The following is a 15,387-nucleotide window of genomic DNA, read 5'->3' as shown; positions in this document are numbered from 1 at the left end:
TGTGTGTTTGTCTGTGTTTGAGTGTTAGAAATTTAATGAGGTAAGTTTGCATACCTGATGGTTAGGATATAGGGAATAGCTACAGTCAGTGGATTGCGTGTGAGTTGTGTGCGTGTGTGTGTGTGTGTGTGTGTGTGTGTGTGTGTGTGTGTGTGTGTGTGTCATCCTCTTTTGTTTAGTTAAACCGTTCAGTTCTCAGTACACTCCCTTATCACCTTCCATATGTTAACATCGGCTGTGATGGACAACAATTGTTGCCCCATATTTGGCTCTTGCCATCGCAATCCAACTTCCACTGCCAAACTCATTTACTCCTGCCGCCAGCACCCTTCATAGTTGCCTTGGAAACAAAACTTGTGGTAGCTTTTCTGTTTAGTGAAAGTGAAGTAATTGATGCATTATATGCTAATCAGAAATAACAGTGTGGGTAGGATGATGTGGATGTTCACCCAGTTGGCATACCAAGCAGATGCAGATGAGTGTAAAGCTGTCTGTTTCCTGGGCAGACCTTTGATGATGAATGCCAGGCGCAGCTCTGCTGATGGAAACGTCTGCTTCCTGCTCAGCAGACCAGCAAAGACACAGTCAATGGAATATTAAAATCATTATATCTGAGAGTGAAAAAAATAGAGCGTTGGAGGCGGGAAATGGTAGTGCGATAAACAGCAGTGATTGTTCAAATGGATCCACCAGGGCTGGAATTTCTCAGATACCGCTGTGGTCATCACTGATCTCCTCAGAGCAGGTAAAATGTCTGTATTTATGGTAGACAATGAAATGTTCCATAGAAATACATGATTGCTTTAATTGGTTGTAAGACTCAGTGAGGTCTCAGAGGAACATAATGCAAACACTGAAAAATATATCACAATAAAATGCATACTTTTATTTCACCATGTAGATGAGGGCTTAGTTCCATTTTCTCATTGTTTCTCTTCTGTTATTACCACTTATTTCCAAAAGGCTCTTCCTGATAAGCATTGCTCTATATGAAAAGAAATATACAGCAGTGCCTCATGATACAGTAGCGATGATTTGGTCTCCTGACAGTTGACAGGGAGAAAAAATATAAAAATGGAATAAAACTGAAGTGCAGTATTGTGAATTATTTAGTGCAGGGGCCGTAGCAAAGATCTGACTACTTGCTCATTTAGGAAGATTAACAGATGTGGCAAATCACTCTGCTGTCAATCTTTTACAGTTCCAAACTGAAGAACCATGAATAAATTGGGTTTCATATCTCCAATGGGGACTATTCTTTATGAGGGTCCTCTTTTCCTCTCTTCCCTGCACAGTACGTCTAAAAATAAATAAAAGGATGCATTTGTTATCCAACCCGACTGAGGGCCATTGTGTTGCATTTTTCTCTGTGGCCTTATCTCACTCATTCAAATTCTGCCCTGACAGCAACTTCTGAATCAGTCATACTTACAGAAGGAAACACATTTGTGCAAGTCCTATGTAGGGCTGAACATAATGAGAAAAATATGGCACTGCTGGACAAGAGATAAGTATGACCTGTATGACACAGTGCAGCTACCAGCCACAGATTGTGCAGAATAGACAAATGTCCTCATCTCTCAGTGACGTATCTCTTCAAACTCAGTCTCTACAGTATGCTGTTCTACATCGCTGAGACTCTTCTGCGCCTCAACGTTCATGATAAGCTTTTGACTTTAGTCCAACCTCACTCCTTACATCTTCACTCTTTACAACCTGTCCTCTAACAGAGGGGCACTCAGACCCAATGAAGACACTTTCACACAGACATTAATCTGCCACTGGCCACGGCCTTGCCTCATGGCCGCAGATATACTGGCCAAGGAGAATAAGAACTTCACCACCACCACCACCTCCTCCTCCTCTCTCTCTCTCTTCCTCCCATCTCTCGCTCCATCTCCGAGCTACTGTTTAGACAGGAAGCTGTGTGCTCAGAGAAGCTGTTGTCTTGTTAAATGGTACAGCTGAGGAGGAAATGGATAACAGCCAACCTTGATAATTTTACATCCTCTGCCTCACACAACAGACTGAATCACTGCAAACAATTTGCCTCAAAGGCTACGGTTCTTTCATGCTGCTTTATAAGTTAGTACTGTCATACCTTATACAGCTTTACCATTTACCTCCAATTCCTCATTCTTGTTTGCATGCTTACATTTTGTGCTAAACTGAGAATTAGTTTTGAAGGTATTTGGTCATAGTATCAGAAACACTGTAAACCTGATGTAAATTTACAGTGAAATCTGAACTGTATTCTGCTGTATTAATGTCGGACAGTATTACACTGTAAACTGCATTTTAAGAGAATGCCATTATTTACAGATATTTACTGACAAAACTGTGACCAGTACTGTGTTGTATATTTACAAGAACACAGTAATGAACTGAGATTTTATTTCTATTAATACACTGTAATTTTAAAATACAGTAAGAAACTAATACAAAATAATACAGTACTGTGCTGGCGAAGCTGCTGCCAGTTAATTGCGGTAAACATACAGTGAAAAGTCTTTAGGGGAAAATGTAAATTTAGAGAGTTTTGGTCCCTACACCTAACCAAACTGTGAGCATTTCACAACATTACTGTGATGATGAAGATGACCTGACTTCCTTTCCTGCATGTCCCAAATCCACAGTTAACAGGAGGGATTAGTCTATGCACTGCACACAATTTAGAAGTTTAAAAAGGTGTGAGGGACCGGATGGACCAACTGGCATTGCCATCCTTAGAGGATAGTTTGACAAACATACCTGTGAAAACACCTTGGCCTCTATTGCAGTAGGACATAAATTCAGTCAGACAATTTGCACTAAAATGGAAAGACGAGGGTTATGTTTGACCAGTAAACGTCAAACACTCAAAGCACGCTAATGTGGTTACTTTAAGGCTCAGGTCTACTAGCTCAGAGGTGATATGGACATTAAGTGCAACCACAGAGAGTGGTATTATTCATTTTACTTGATTGCCAGTTTCTGATTACTGTTATCAAATTTGGATGTCATTATTGCACAGATGTAGGCCCATTGATTAAGGGGTGATTCAAACTCTCCTTTAAGACTTAATTTAAACTGCAATTAATCAAGCAGGGTGATATCTTTGACACAAAATTTCAAAGAGACACAGTATGTCAAACACAGTCTGATTGGAGGAGACTACCACAGAGTAAAAACAGCCTTTTCAAACTGTTCAACACAAGCAGCAAATTGGTTGGAAATTAAAACTAATGAGCAATTACCCCACCAATGAACTTCTATTAATATCTGTTTTCTCAATGCTCTCCAACTGAATCCTAATTTCTACTTATTTAATCTATCTGAAAAAATATGACACTTGTTTTTAGTTCCTTAATCTTTCATTGTATTCACTGTGAGCCACAGAGAATGTGCTTTTGCTTTCTGATGCACGTCCAAGAAAATAACTCGTAATCTCCGAGCTCCTCCTGAAAGACTGTGAATACAGTGTACACAGGCAAACATATTTCTCCATAATCAAAACATGGTAACTGCTATTGGTTCAGTTTATTTGAACATTCATAAATACTGTATTTGCATGCAGCTTCTATTATGAACCTCCCATCCATATTTCTGCCACAGTAAAGCTATTTACTCTTTAGAAAGGGAAGAGCTGCACTCTGCTTGAACCGACGGCTCGTTTCCGATTTAATCTGGTATCCTCTACCAGTGCGACTGCACATGAAAGACCCTTCAACACGGGACGGTAATGACTTAACAGGGTGCGTTCACAAAGAGAAATATCTAACAATATAATCAATTATTCACCCACTCTCTCGGCCTGGAACAACTATGGTACAGCAGAGGATTGGTGTGAGTGCATTGCTTTGACTGTGGAATTCAACACTGTTATCGATGAGTAGTGAGGTAAATTGAAGGTAATTGTTGTTGTTTTTCAACAAACTAAAGCATTGTTGCGTGGGTATTACCATTTTGAATTAAAGGTTTATAGATTTGCAGTGATTTTCTCTCCAGCAGAGCTGAGTGTAATGTTCAGTAACCTCAGCAGGAGTTTTTAAGGAACCTGCGTGGAGATTCATCATAAAAAACAACCTGTAATTGCAAAATGACTGGACTTCACCTAGAAATGCATTTTCATAAACGTGAACAGATGTGAATATCAGCGAGCATGCTTGAGTGTGTGCATGGAGATTGGACACACACACACGAAGGGATCTGCATTCAGAATGTGGGCGTTTTAAGAAGATCACTACCACCACCTGCAGCTCACAGCATATAATAACATCCATTATATGAACATAAAATATAACATTACCTCTCTTATCATCCTCATAGGAAACTGCTAAATGGATTTCCACTCACAGAGCCACACAAGAAGCTTGAAAAAAAGTTCAGCCTGGCTACCGCTTTTCTCCACAGTCATGCATGAGATAATATAACAGCAGAAAATCGTCATGCAGAGGCCTTTGTGTTGGAGTAAAGCAACTCATTCTGCATTTCCAACTCATTTTATACTGTCATTTGCCTCTTCTGTGTTGTGGTATTAGATCAGTGGTCTGCGTAGATAGTTCTCAATAGGCTACTTTTAGGCTCAGTGTTGGAGCAGATAAGAGGAGGCATCTGAGGCATCATAACAGAATAAAGTGAGGCACCATCTGCAATATTAATGGAGTAATTATGCAAATTAGATAACAGCTTTCATCACTCACAAAACAGTCATCTTTATTCCACACAGAAATGACGCTCATTGTTCAGACCTTTCCTTTCTGTTGTTTCACAAATATCTTGTTGATCATGTAGATAATGCTGGAAGCTGAGCCATGTTTGTACGCTTGACTGAGAAGCCTGTGCTCCCTTATCAAGTATACCGAACACCTATTCCCACAGACGCAATATGTGTCATAGTTCATGCTGTCGGATGAAAACAAATCCTAACTGTCATGCTTTAATTCCATCTACAACAATGATGGCACGCAGGAGTAAAGTGCTGTAAATGGTTTAACACACACACACACACACACACACACACACACACACACACACACACACACACACACACACAGAATATGAGTATATAAGTTGTGTTTACACTAGTGTCATTCTTGAAGTATCATATATTCAAAAATAAAACTTTACCATGCAAAGATTTCAGCAAGACCGCCTGTGTAGCAGGCCTTTGCAGTGGTGACTTTTACATAGACCAATCCTGCCCCCTAGTGTGAGAAATGTGAACAAGGGGAATTTAAATGTTGTGGTAATGTTAGTTACCACTAGAGGCTCCAGTTAATAATCTAATCTAATGCAAAACTTGAGTGATCCTCAAATTGACCCTCCACAGGGAGGTCAGAGTACAGGTCAGCCAAAGATTACTGAAATATTACCAGGAGGAGATTCTATACCATAATGGGCAATATATATATAATGTGCAATATATATATATATATATATATTTAACACTGTATATAGCACCCTATTTATTTTGCAAATGTACACACTGCACACCCTACCTCCCTTTTTTGTATTATTACTTCATGTCCTATGTTTATATTATATATATTTTTGCAAAATGTACTGTTTTTTGCACTGCCATTGGAGTTGGCTCTTTAATCTCATCGTACATGTGTACAGTGACAATAAAGGCATTCTATTCTATTCTAAAAATTGTAATTTCAAATGAGGACATCTTGGGAAGCTGTCTTTTTGTGATTCAGCTACAGAGCAGTATTCTTGGAGCTTTAGTGTCTTTTCTCAGTGGGGTTCATCAAGGCAGATGTTTGCAGTGCATGAATATGGCTCCACTGCTAAACATAGAGCCCCTAAACCTCTAGTTCTTCTTTTCAAATGTAATGTGTAAATGATTTGCTACAATATAAAGCAGCAGGGTTGATGTACTTGAGGTCAAGAATTTGAAAAGTGCTGCTCTCAACACTATGCCACCCTGCTGAGTGAAAGTAGAAAGAGAAGCAGAAAAGATAAGTGTGAGGCTGTAAAAGAAAATGACAAGAAAACCTGTTAAAATATGAGTTATACAGATCTGAGATCAGACAACGATGATTTGCATGTCTGGTCGGAGATTAAACATAAAACTACAAGTGAAATCTGAGATTTAAAGGGTCACTCCAACAATTTAGTATTGCACTTCTATAAACTGGTGGTACTCAGAAGAGACTAGATTAAAAGAAGAATGGTCAAATTGAAGATACTGAGATTTCCTGATTTTTAGTCCCAAGTATGGATCAAGCTCCAAAAACGCGACAGTCTACATTTCCCATAATGCACCCAATAGCATTACTTTGTTTCGATAGCCCTGAAAGTTTTTCCCACGTTTGGAAAATACCTTATTTTCTGCAATAAACAAGCAAAACACTTAAATATTTTAAATATGTGATAAACACTCATTTGGAGACATTTCTAATTTGCCACGTTTGTTAGTGCTACTGCTCATATTCTATTCTTTGTTGACACACTCATTCATCACAGAGGACACGGCCTGTGACTCACAGCTTTGACTGGATGCTGCCTTCAGACAAGCGCTCACTGTACTGTATGTGTCTGTCTCCAGCTTTCCACTGCACTGAGCAATGAGGATGGAAATGTTACCTAGGGAACCAGTCAGCCACAGAGTGTACATTCCTATTAGAAGACACCGATAACTACTGACTGGAAATAACTGAAGGTCACAGGTGACAACACTGCAGAATGTCTGACACCTACAATATTAATGCTGATAACCCCACCTTTCTAAGGTATGTGTTGCATTTTCTGCTAGTTAATTACACACTTCCTGTAGATACTTTTTATACAACATACAGTACATTGGTACAGCAATGGTGGAAAAGATGGGTTTATATATATTCCATACTTTTTCATTTTTACACATTTTTCTTTAGCAGTAATATTTAATGTAGAAAAATACATTGTGAACTGTAAAGGATTTGTATGACATGCTACATTTTATATGAAGTAATGCTACATTCATAGACATGGAGAGCAAAGGGTAATTTGTTCAAACAAGCAGAAAATTAGAGTGTTTTCTGTAGGGTATTCAAAAGGTTCAAAACAAAGGCCACTTAGACATAAGTCAAAAATTCTGAGTTATAATGACTTCCTCCTGGTGTGAGTATTGTTCTTGCCCAGACAGAGAGCCGCGCTGCTGGGGGAGGCCTGTGACGACACGGTGCAGGAGCTGCACGAGGCCTGGTCCACCCTGTAGGAGATGGAGTTGTAAAAGACGGGGTTGCTGTGACCGCCCACTTCATCACGGTGAGGCGGAGAGGGACCGTCATAAATGTTCAGGCCACAGCACATGCAGGAGAACAGGGCCCTGAGTCTGCTGGGTTCAGGGAGCTTAGAGTGCTCAGATAAAACATGCCTACGCTCCTCTGCGGGAGAGGGGAGAAGATTCATACAGCTGGTGCCTGCCTCCATGGGAAGGCTCAGGTTGCATAGGTTGCTCTGTCCGTCTTCGCTGTCTTTATATCTTACATCAGCAGTTTCTGCTTCAGCCTCCGACACCTCCCTATCCCCCTGCGTGTCTTTAGGCTGCGCCCCCAGCTCCTCTCCCCCTGCCTCAGGCCTCATATCAGGCTCATCAGCACTCACAGTGAGAAACCTCAGAACCACTAGGTTAAGAAATGCCCCAATGACTGTCAGCCCAACGAGAATGTACATGAAGCTAAATACCACATAGGGGGGTCGCTTCTGGAGAGTGTCTTTCTTTTGCAGGGCCACATAATCCCCAAATCCAATGGTGGTGAGCGTGATGAAGCAGTAGTAGTAGGCATTGAAGAAAGTCCAGTCCTCAAAGTGGGAAAAGGCTGCAGCTCCGATACACAGGGTGCTCATGCATGACAGAAGACCCACTAGGACCATGTTCCCCATGGACACTTCGGTCTTCCGTAAGCCCAGCCCTTGCTTGGCTCTCCGTAGTAGGTAGCGGACAAAAGTGTTGATCCTCTCGCCCAGGCTCTGGAACATGACCAGTGTCAGAGGAATGCCCAAGACAGCGTAAAACATACAGAAGGTCTTGCCAGCATCAGTGCGTGGAGCAGCATGGCCATAACCTACAAAGTCACAGTAAATAGCACGTCACATAATGTCAAGTACTACTGTTTAATGTCTATAAAGATTCACAGTCATCACGATCACGACTGTGTCACACACTGTTTTTACCCATTCTGGATAATTAGACTTCTGTTCAGGTGGAAGTTGAGCAGCAATTACCAAACTACATGATCCAATACAAATGAATGAAAGTTGTTACGTCTCCCACCCTAAAGCTAAGGTCTGGTTATACTTCCAACCTACAAATATTTGCCTGGTACTCCATTTACTTCCATTAGGGCCCAAACAAAGGACTAATTCAAGCCTGGGTTTCTATTTCCAACAGGCTCCACTGGACTTTATAGACCTTTTCCACAGCAGCCACTTCGACATGAAATAATAGGGTAAACACAGGCGTTACCAATGATACTGATTAAGGTTCCGTTCCATTCAGGTCAAATAGAGTCAGGGTGCTGCTATTGTGCATGTTGGCTCACTGGAAAGGCTCTGTTACACTAAATGAAATTGGAACCCTAATAAGTATCATTGGTAGCACCGGTGATTACCCTATTATTTCATGTTAAAATGGCTGCTGTGAAAACGGAGGGTCTTTAAAAACTGGCCAGGAAAGATGACCTTCTGAAGGATATAGCAAAAACAGAGCAGAGGGAATCCTCTTTTTGTCATGGTTCATGAGCTACGTGGTCCTGATCCTGTCAGTTTCTTCTGGCTCTCATTAAATAAGTTAACCATCTAAATGGACTGCACCTTCACTCACGTATTTGTAATTGATCTATGTTTCCATGTTTTTATTTTGGTTCTGCAGTTTTATTGGGTCAATTAATATTTTCTCACAGTGTCGTCTTTAGCTCTAAAAACAACCCACTGTACACTAACTACTCAGCAGACAGTTAGCAACAAGCCAACAAACATAGTGGAGCATTAAGCAGCTAAAGAGTCAGATATTTCCCTCAGGAATTAGTAGAGACAACATACAGAGCTAAAGTAGAGTGAATATTGAGTTTACATTCAACAAGTGGACACCAGCACAACTCTACATGAATGTTGCTCCGTAAGTGCTGGATGTGTAAATAAGCAACTGCTTTCTAACAAGTTCACCATATCCACTGAATTACATTTTCCTGTATTACACAAAAAACCCTTTATAAGAACATTTAAAGAGATGCTCTCCCTGAGAAACAAGCAGTCAGTATATGAAGAGCTCAAAGGTAGCTGTAAAAAGGTCCATCCTCTTTATTCAGCTTGAATTTAATGGATTCTAACAGTGACCATTTTTCACAGAAAAGTCCACAGAAACTGCTCTAAATCCCTGCACCCCAGCAGTATAATGTACCTCTCTGTTCTTTATCTGTATGCTGACTATGTTCAGTCATATTTTCATATGGCTAAACAGGCCTACATTAGATAGGCCTACAATCTCAATCTTCATTCGGGACCTTGACGTGTTTGGGAAATTATTGTGCAACAATACGCCTTTTCTCAAGCTTTAAAGGTTCTTGCATGAGGTTTAAGACTGGAGGAGTGTATTTTGCTATAATTGGAACAAAAAACATACATGCATAAGCATATGGATGGAAGTGAATTATATTGCATGCAGAAATATCTTAATATTTTGATATTCCTTGCCCATTGTGAAAACTGGTTACTATGAGTATTCCCATCTTTAAGCCTTGTTGACTTGTATTTTTTATGTTCACCTACATCAACCCTGCAGGGGGAAATGTTTCCTATCAAGAGTTAGATTTTTGGTGGAATATCCCTTTAAGTCTTTTTATGTGTCACAGCGGCAGTTAATAAAGTCCCTTTTATGTTTTTATGTTTCTTTCTTGTCTCTACAGTATGATGTTTGATCTTCAGAATGATGTCTGTGCAGAGTTTGACACTAGAAGGATGTTTTCACATTAATCTGCTGAAAGTGGAAAGTTTCTCTGAGCTCATTGAACAGCAGATTTTAAGGGGCGGAGCCCACCAGCATGATTTGTGACATTACGAATAGTTTGGAGGTCAGTCCTGGTCCAGTATGCAACTTCTACAAATGTGATGTAGAAACTTAAACTTTACAGGGAAGGAGGACACATCTTGTGTGCAGCAGGGAATCTTTAGAAATGAACAAAGTTTGCATATTCAGAGATTCTGGTATTTTTAATGAGCTAGAAGGAGTAGATGTCTTTCCAAGGATTTTAATGTGGAAATTATACTTTTTGTATAAAGTCACACATTATTGTTCCAAGCAGACTCTCTGTAGTCTAGCCTATATATGTCTTCATACATGTCTGGAGGGACTCTATAAGTTGTCGTTTATAAGGTGCTAATCAGTGGGTAAATGACAATAGCATACTTCAGTTCCCATTTCAAAATCACTCACTATATGCAAGTTCTCAATACTTTATACTGCAAGCAGCCCTCTCAAGATTCACCTGTTCCTCTCCAAAGTGGCCCCTCCAGTTTGGGGCTTTACAACAGGGCTCCACCTTTAAGCCGTAAAGATCTCCACATACATTCATACATACATACATAAAGTAAAGGAATGCTGCTTTCTGTGCTTTTCAGATGAGAAGCATGTATGGGGAAATCTTAAAAGTTTGTAGCTACTTACCAATTGTGGTGATAACAGTGATGGCAAAATAAAAAGAGCCGGCGAACTTCCACTGCCTCCCGGTGCGGTGCGGCTCCGACTGGAGGACCACTCTCTCGATCTCTCTGTAGTCATCCTCGGTGAATCCGTACTTTTTCTTCAGCTCGTTCAGCTTCTGCTCCAGCGCCTTTTTCTTTGAACTCTCACTGTCCGACTCGAGTGCGTCAAAGACAGCGGCTCCTATGAGCAGGTAGAAAACGATGGAGAGGATGAGGCAGAGGGTCCTGATGTTCTGCGTCTTCATTCTCAACTCCGGATTGCGCGCGGAGCGGAGCGGAGGGAGGCAGGGTGCTGCTACTGCTGCTCAGAGGGACAGACGCACAGAGGACTAAGGGAGCATGGACTCCATTCATCTTGATGTGCTGAGGCCCCTTTGGCCTGCTAGGATTACAGCATAAGACTATAGGTTGCGTGTTGAAATTGTAGCCTGTTGCGTGTCATCAGGTGAAAAATGGCACCAAACCCGCCTGTCTGCAGTTACCTGAGCTCAGCAGCTGGCAGCACCTTGACTTTCCACAGGATGTTAAGGTGCTCACATGGCCTCATTTACCCTTAAAAGTAGGCTCACTCACACCTGCACTCACTCTGTCCACTCATTAAAGTCCCTCTCCACTCAAAACCTGTTTAGTTGTTGCTTCTTGTGCAGAGTGACTCCAGAAGGCATCTTTCACAATTATCTGATGAAGAGGGAAAGTTTCCCTGTAATCACCTTAAATCTAATTTTTTAAGACCTGTAAGCAAGATTTCACAACTGCAGACCGTGGTCTAATATACAACTTACACAAGTGTGATGGGGAAACCTGAAGATTCCGGTCAATTCCGAAAACGCACTAGGTTTGCCACTCCAGTTTAGTGTCAAATTGAACATGTAAATTGAAAAACATTTTGAAAATAACATGTTAAAAACTGCAACATATAATATAATTATCTATTATGGCCACATTTAGGACTAATTGATACGCAAATCAATGAAAAAAGACAAACAATCACATAATATATGTGATAGTTTGCATTGACTGTTATTTCTGCCAACCCTTTAAGTCCCCATGCCACCCTCTGCCCCCCCATGAATATTTCTTAAGATCTGCCCCTGCAGACACACACTATGATCCAAACCAGAGTAGGCCTATATGTTTTATAATGTCTTTACAGGATCTTAAAGCTTCATTACCATGAGTGCTGGATGGACAATGTGGCCTATAAAGCATCCAAACCAATAGATTTGATTTATTTAAAAAAATTATGTTTATATAAAAAATATATAACTATATATAATAAACTTAACATAAATTAATAATGAATATAAATAATGAACATTTCCCCCTCGATGTAATTCATGATACGCAGTATTTGTGTGTGCATGCACGTGCAGCGTTGATATCATATTCTTGGTATTCTGTCTTGGTACTCACAACACGAAGATCGTCAGTATTCATGGAGAGTTGGAGAGGATAGGGCAGAAAAATGTAAATAATGAATTTCAGTAAGCAAAACTAAAACAGTGCAGGCTGGATATCGGAGCTTAGAAAGATTTTACTGGCACTTCACTCCAAACTGGATTTTTTTAGTTTACAAGGCTGCCACTGCAGCAAAATAAAATGTGTTATTTCCTCACTTTATTTTGTGAATTATTTAAGCTGCAAACTTTCTTTAGACCGACTCCTCCTAGCTGTTAATCACTGATCCAGTGTTTGGAGAGGTTTGAGATACACGAGTGTCTGTGTGTGTGTGTTGTGTCTGTGGCTGCCACCAAGGAGCACATCAGAAACAGCTGGCTTTTCCAGACTCTACTCTCTTGATTATTTTGCCCTGTGAAGCGTTCATGTGCGGAGTATTCACAATACGCTCGGCTAAAGTATTACACTGAGCGATGAAGCATTAGCAGGTGGCGGTGCTGACCTTTATCAAGCACACTTTGTCGCTGAGTGATCCAGCAAGCCTTCATCATTAACTAAGTCCAACACACAGACTGAGTAAGAGGGAGACAGTACAGATGATTTGTGTGTATCAGTGCAGCTACACAGAGGCCTGCTTCATGGAGCCTCACTGAGGTTTTCACTGGCATCTGCTGGGTTTTTTGCTCAGTGTCATGCTAATTGGGTTCACAGCACAGCAGCCAGAAAATAGGCTGTCTGCTGTAGCTCCATGCTGCAAGTTATTTCAGTTTCATATCCTGCATGAAGTTCCCATCTATTTCAGGAGGGAATTCCAATTTGTGGCGCCTATTCATGCACTAAACCAGACCATAAAGAGCCTGAGATCTGTCATTAAAATCCACATTTATTGCCTCCATTCCATATAGAACACATGGCTATCTCTACACTGTGTTTTTATCTTCCTGAGACAGCACAGGACCATATCCCGCTTTAGTAAGCACAAATGAATCCATTGCTGAGCAGATGTTAACTGTGTAGCACGCGGACACGTCTTGATTTTCTCCACTGGCAGTGAGAGCAATTATCTCCTTTTGAAAGGAGTCCCTGAGAGATAATAGCGTCGCCAGAGTCCACTCAATGAGAGCACACAGTGCTTACATCAGTGTTATTCGACATCAATTCCTTAAGTAAATTTCTCATTCTATGGTGGAAACAAACAACCCTCAGAAGAAGTTTAGAAAGTCCCAAACAGACACATCAGTTCAGTAGCATATTGTGCACCCACAGTGAAGGACAGGTGACTTTTTTTAATAAGGATCCTGTGGTTTAACAACTCTCAAGCTATGAAGTAATGATGCTAGTATCTAGTGTACTGATCTCATATCTCTCTGTTCTACAGGACGGTGCATGCATCCCTTTATCTTTCACAGGAAGACATTAAGAGCAGGATGTCCACTGAGTGGAGTTGAGACACTCATTCGTCCAACTGGCGTCCCCATAGAAAATGAGGAGAGGGATGCAAACATGATGCTATCTTTACACTGATAACAGCGGGTGGAAATAAAGACAGTCGTTATGGTTATCATATGGTGCAGAGACAAAGTGTAATTTTGTCATAAAAACAAAAAGACTTTTTTAGGCCTTTAATTAAAAAATGCTTCATATGAACTGGCAGGCTAATGTCTCTTTGGTGACAAGTCATCAGTGTCACAGAGAGAAACAGGCTTGAACTTTGCAGCTAATGTGACCAGTCCTTTGAGCCTTATTAGCCAAAAGGGTAAGGACGTCGTCTTTGATTCCTCTACAACGTCACCTTCAGGGAGAGGTGCCTCATTCTGGGTGAGGCACCTGGTGTGAGGATGACAGAAGAAAAAAAATGTTGGTTTTTTTTATCACTGTTTTCTCAAATGACAGTAAATTGCAGCTGACTACAGTCTTTGTGTTTTGAAATTACAGTCATTGTGTCATTTTGTGTACAAGATGACAGAGTTAAAATAGAAATCTGTCTATGTTTTGGCACTGGGGTAATTTTCATCCTCTGAATGCCCTGGCGAGCAGACTACATCGGCTTTGATGCCCACATTTTGAGTACCAAATACGTAAATTGGATAGAAAAAAGCAAATAAATAAATAAATAAAAGTAACTCAAATAGAAAATCTTGATATGGTACACAGATTTATTATTTTGATATTGTTAATAATCTTGAAATGACGAGTTTCTATCTGATCTGGGAACTGTGTCGAATGGATAATGTAACAGGACAGTTTCACACTGAAATATTAGCCCGAAACAGGACAGATTCCCTGCAGTTTAATACTTGTATTGAAGTGAATGATAATCACTAACCTACAAACCAAAAGCTTGAAAATACATAACTGTTGCATAAGCCTAACAGAGACAATTAATAAAAGGCATTCAGACTTTGCTGACACGCTAATACAATCTGTAATACATTTGGTTGAAAAGTGAAGGGTTAAGGTACTAACGCGCAGCCCCATCACTTCACCATCTCTCTCCCTGTTGCATGTCCACAAGTGCATGAAGTGTGTATTTCAGCCGGTGTGTGTGTGTGTATAAAATTCCTTAATTTCTTTATTAATAAAGTATATCTTCTTTCTTCTTAGTTCAGTTCTAATAAAATCTAACTGATATCACAGTGCTCATGTATTTTTTCATTTGGCTTTCATAGAACATAAAGGCTATCAATCATTTTGCATAATATAAAAATAATTATTATTATTATGGACTGGTAATTTATTGGCTGTTTACTTCATAATAATTTCCCATTATCAGACGCTAGTATGTGCCAATAACTATTGTGCATCCCTAATAAGAAGTATTGATGTAAGTGTATTCTATAAGACAGCAGAAAAATGTAACCTTAAAAAAAAAAAAGGGAAACAGAAAAAAAAAATTGTATACTGATAACATGTTAGTTACATGTAATCCATTACTCCTCAAGCCTGATGGTTACAGTTGTAATCCTGCAAATAATCCTCATTTTTACTAACTGTAACTGTCTCATAACGTATTTTTTCTGTAACTGTAATTGCTTGCTCTTCTCTTTTGAGTATCCTGATCACATAACTCCGTTACATGTAATCCATTACTCCCTCCCTAAGCCCAATTACAAATTACTCGTTACTTTTCCCTCCATACAATGTGATTCACTAGCAGTTAGCTGCTTCCTCGTTAGTTTCCAAGGTAACAACTCAACATATGTGTTGTTTATATGTGTTTTAACCTCAATCTCAGTACACATTAACTATAGAGTGAGCAGCCATTATGCAAAGTGAGGCTGTGGGCGTTGGTTGCTGAATAAGTTTCTATTATCCGTA

At 40.1% G+C, this 15,387-nt stretch overlaps 1 protein-coding gene across 1 annotated transcript; it reads right to left on the bottom strand.

Annotated features, from left to right (window-relative positions):
• Positions 1–6,801: 6,801 nt before the first annotated feature.
• LOC127372147 (potassium channel subfamily K member 15-like) lies at positions 6,802–15,353 on the bottom strand. The gene is made up of 2 exons (XM_051415587.1): positions 10,634–15,353; positions 6,802–8,036 (listed from the first exon to the last, which is right to left on the bottom strand). The coding sequence occupies exons 1-2, from the start codon at positions 10,914–10,916 to the stop codon at positions 7,069–7,071; spliced, it is 1,251 nt and encodes a 416-aa protein (XP_051271547.1). The 5' UTR covers positions 10,917–15,353; the 3' UTR covers positions 6,802–7,068.
• Between the last annotated feature and the right edge of the window lie 34 nt (positions 15,354–15,387).

This window comes from Dicentrarchus labrax, unplaced genomic scaffold (genome assembly GCF_905237075.1).
Source record: "Dicentrarchus labrax unplaced genomic scaffold, dlabrax2021, whole genome shotgun sequence".
Classification (NCBI taxonomy): domain Eukaryota; kingdom Metazoa; phylum Chordata; class Actinopteri; family Moronidae; genus Dicentrarchus; species Dicentrarchus labrax.
The sequence above is the reverse complement of the archived record's forward strand: the minus strand, read 5'-3'. Positions and strand labels throughout refer to the sequence as shown.

Bases quoted from the DNA above. Each gene is read 5' to 3' on its own strand.
- LOC127372147 (XM_051415587.1), bottom strand. From the start codon at position 10,916: ATGAAGACGCAGAACATCAGGACCCTCTGCCTCATCCTCTCCATCGTT. The intron at 8,037-10,633 runs GTAAGTAGCTAC...GTGACTTTGTAG, and splicing joins CACTGTTATCACCACAATTG to GTTATGGCCATGCTGCTCCA.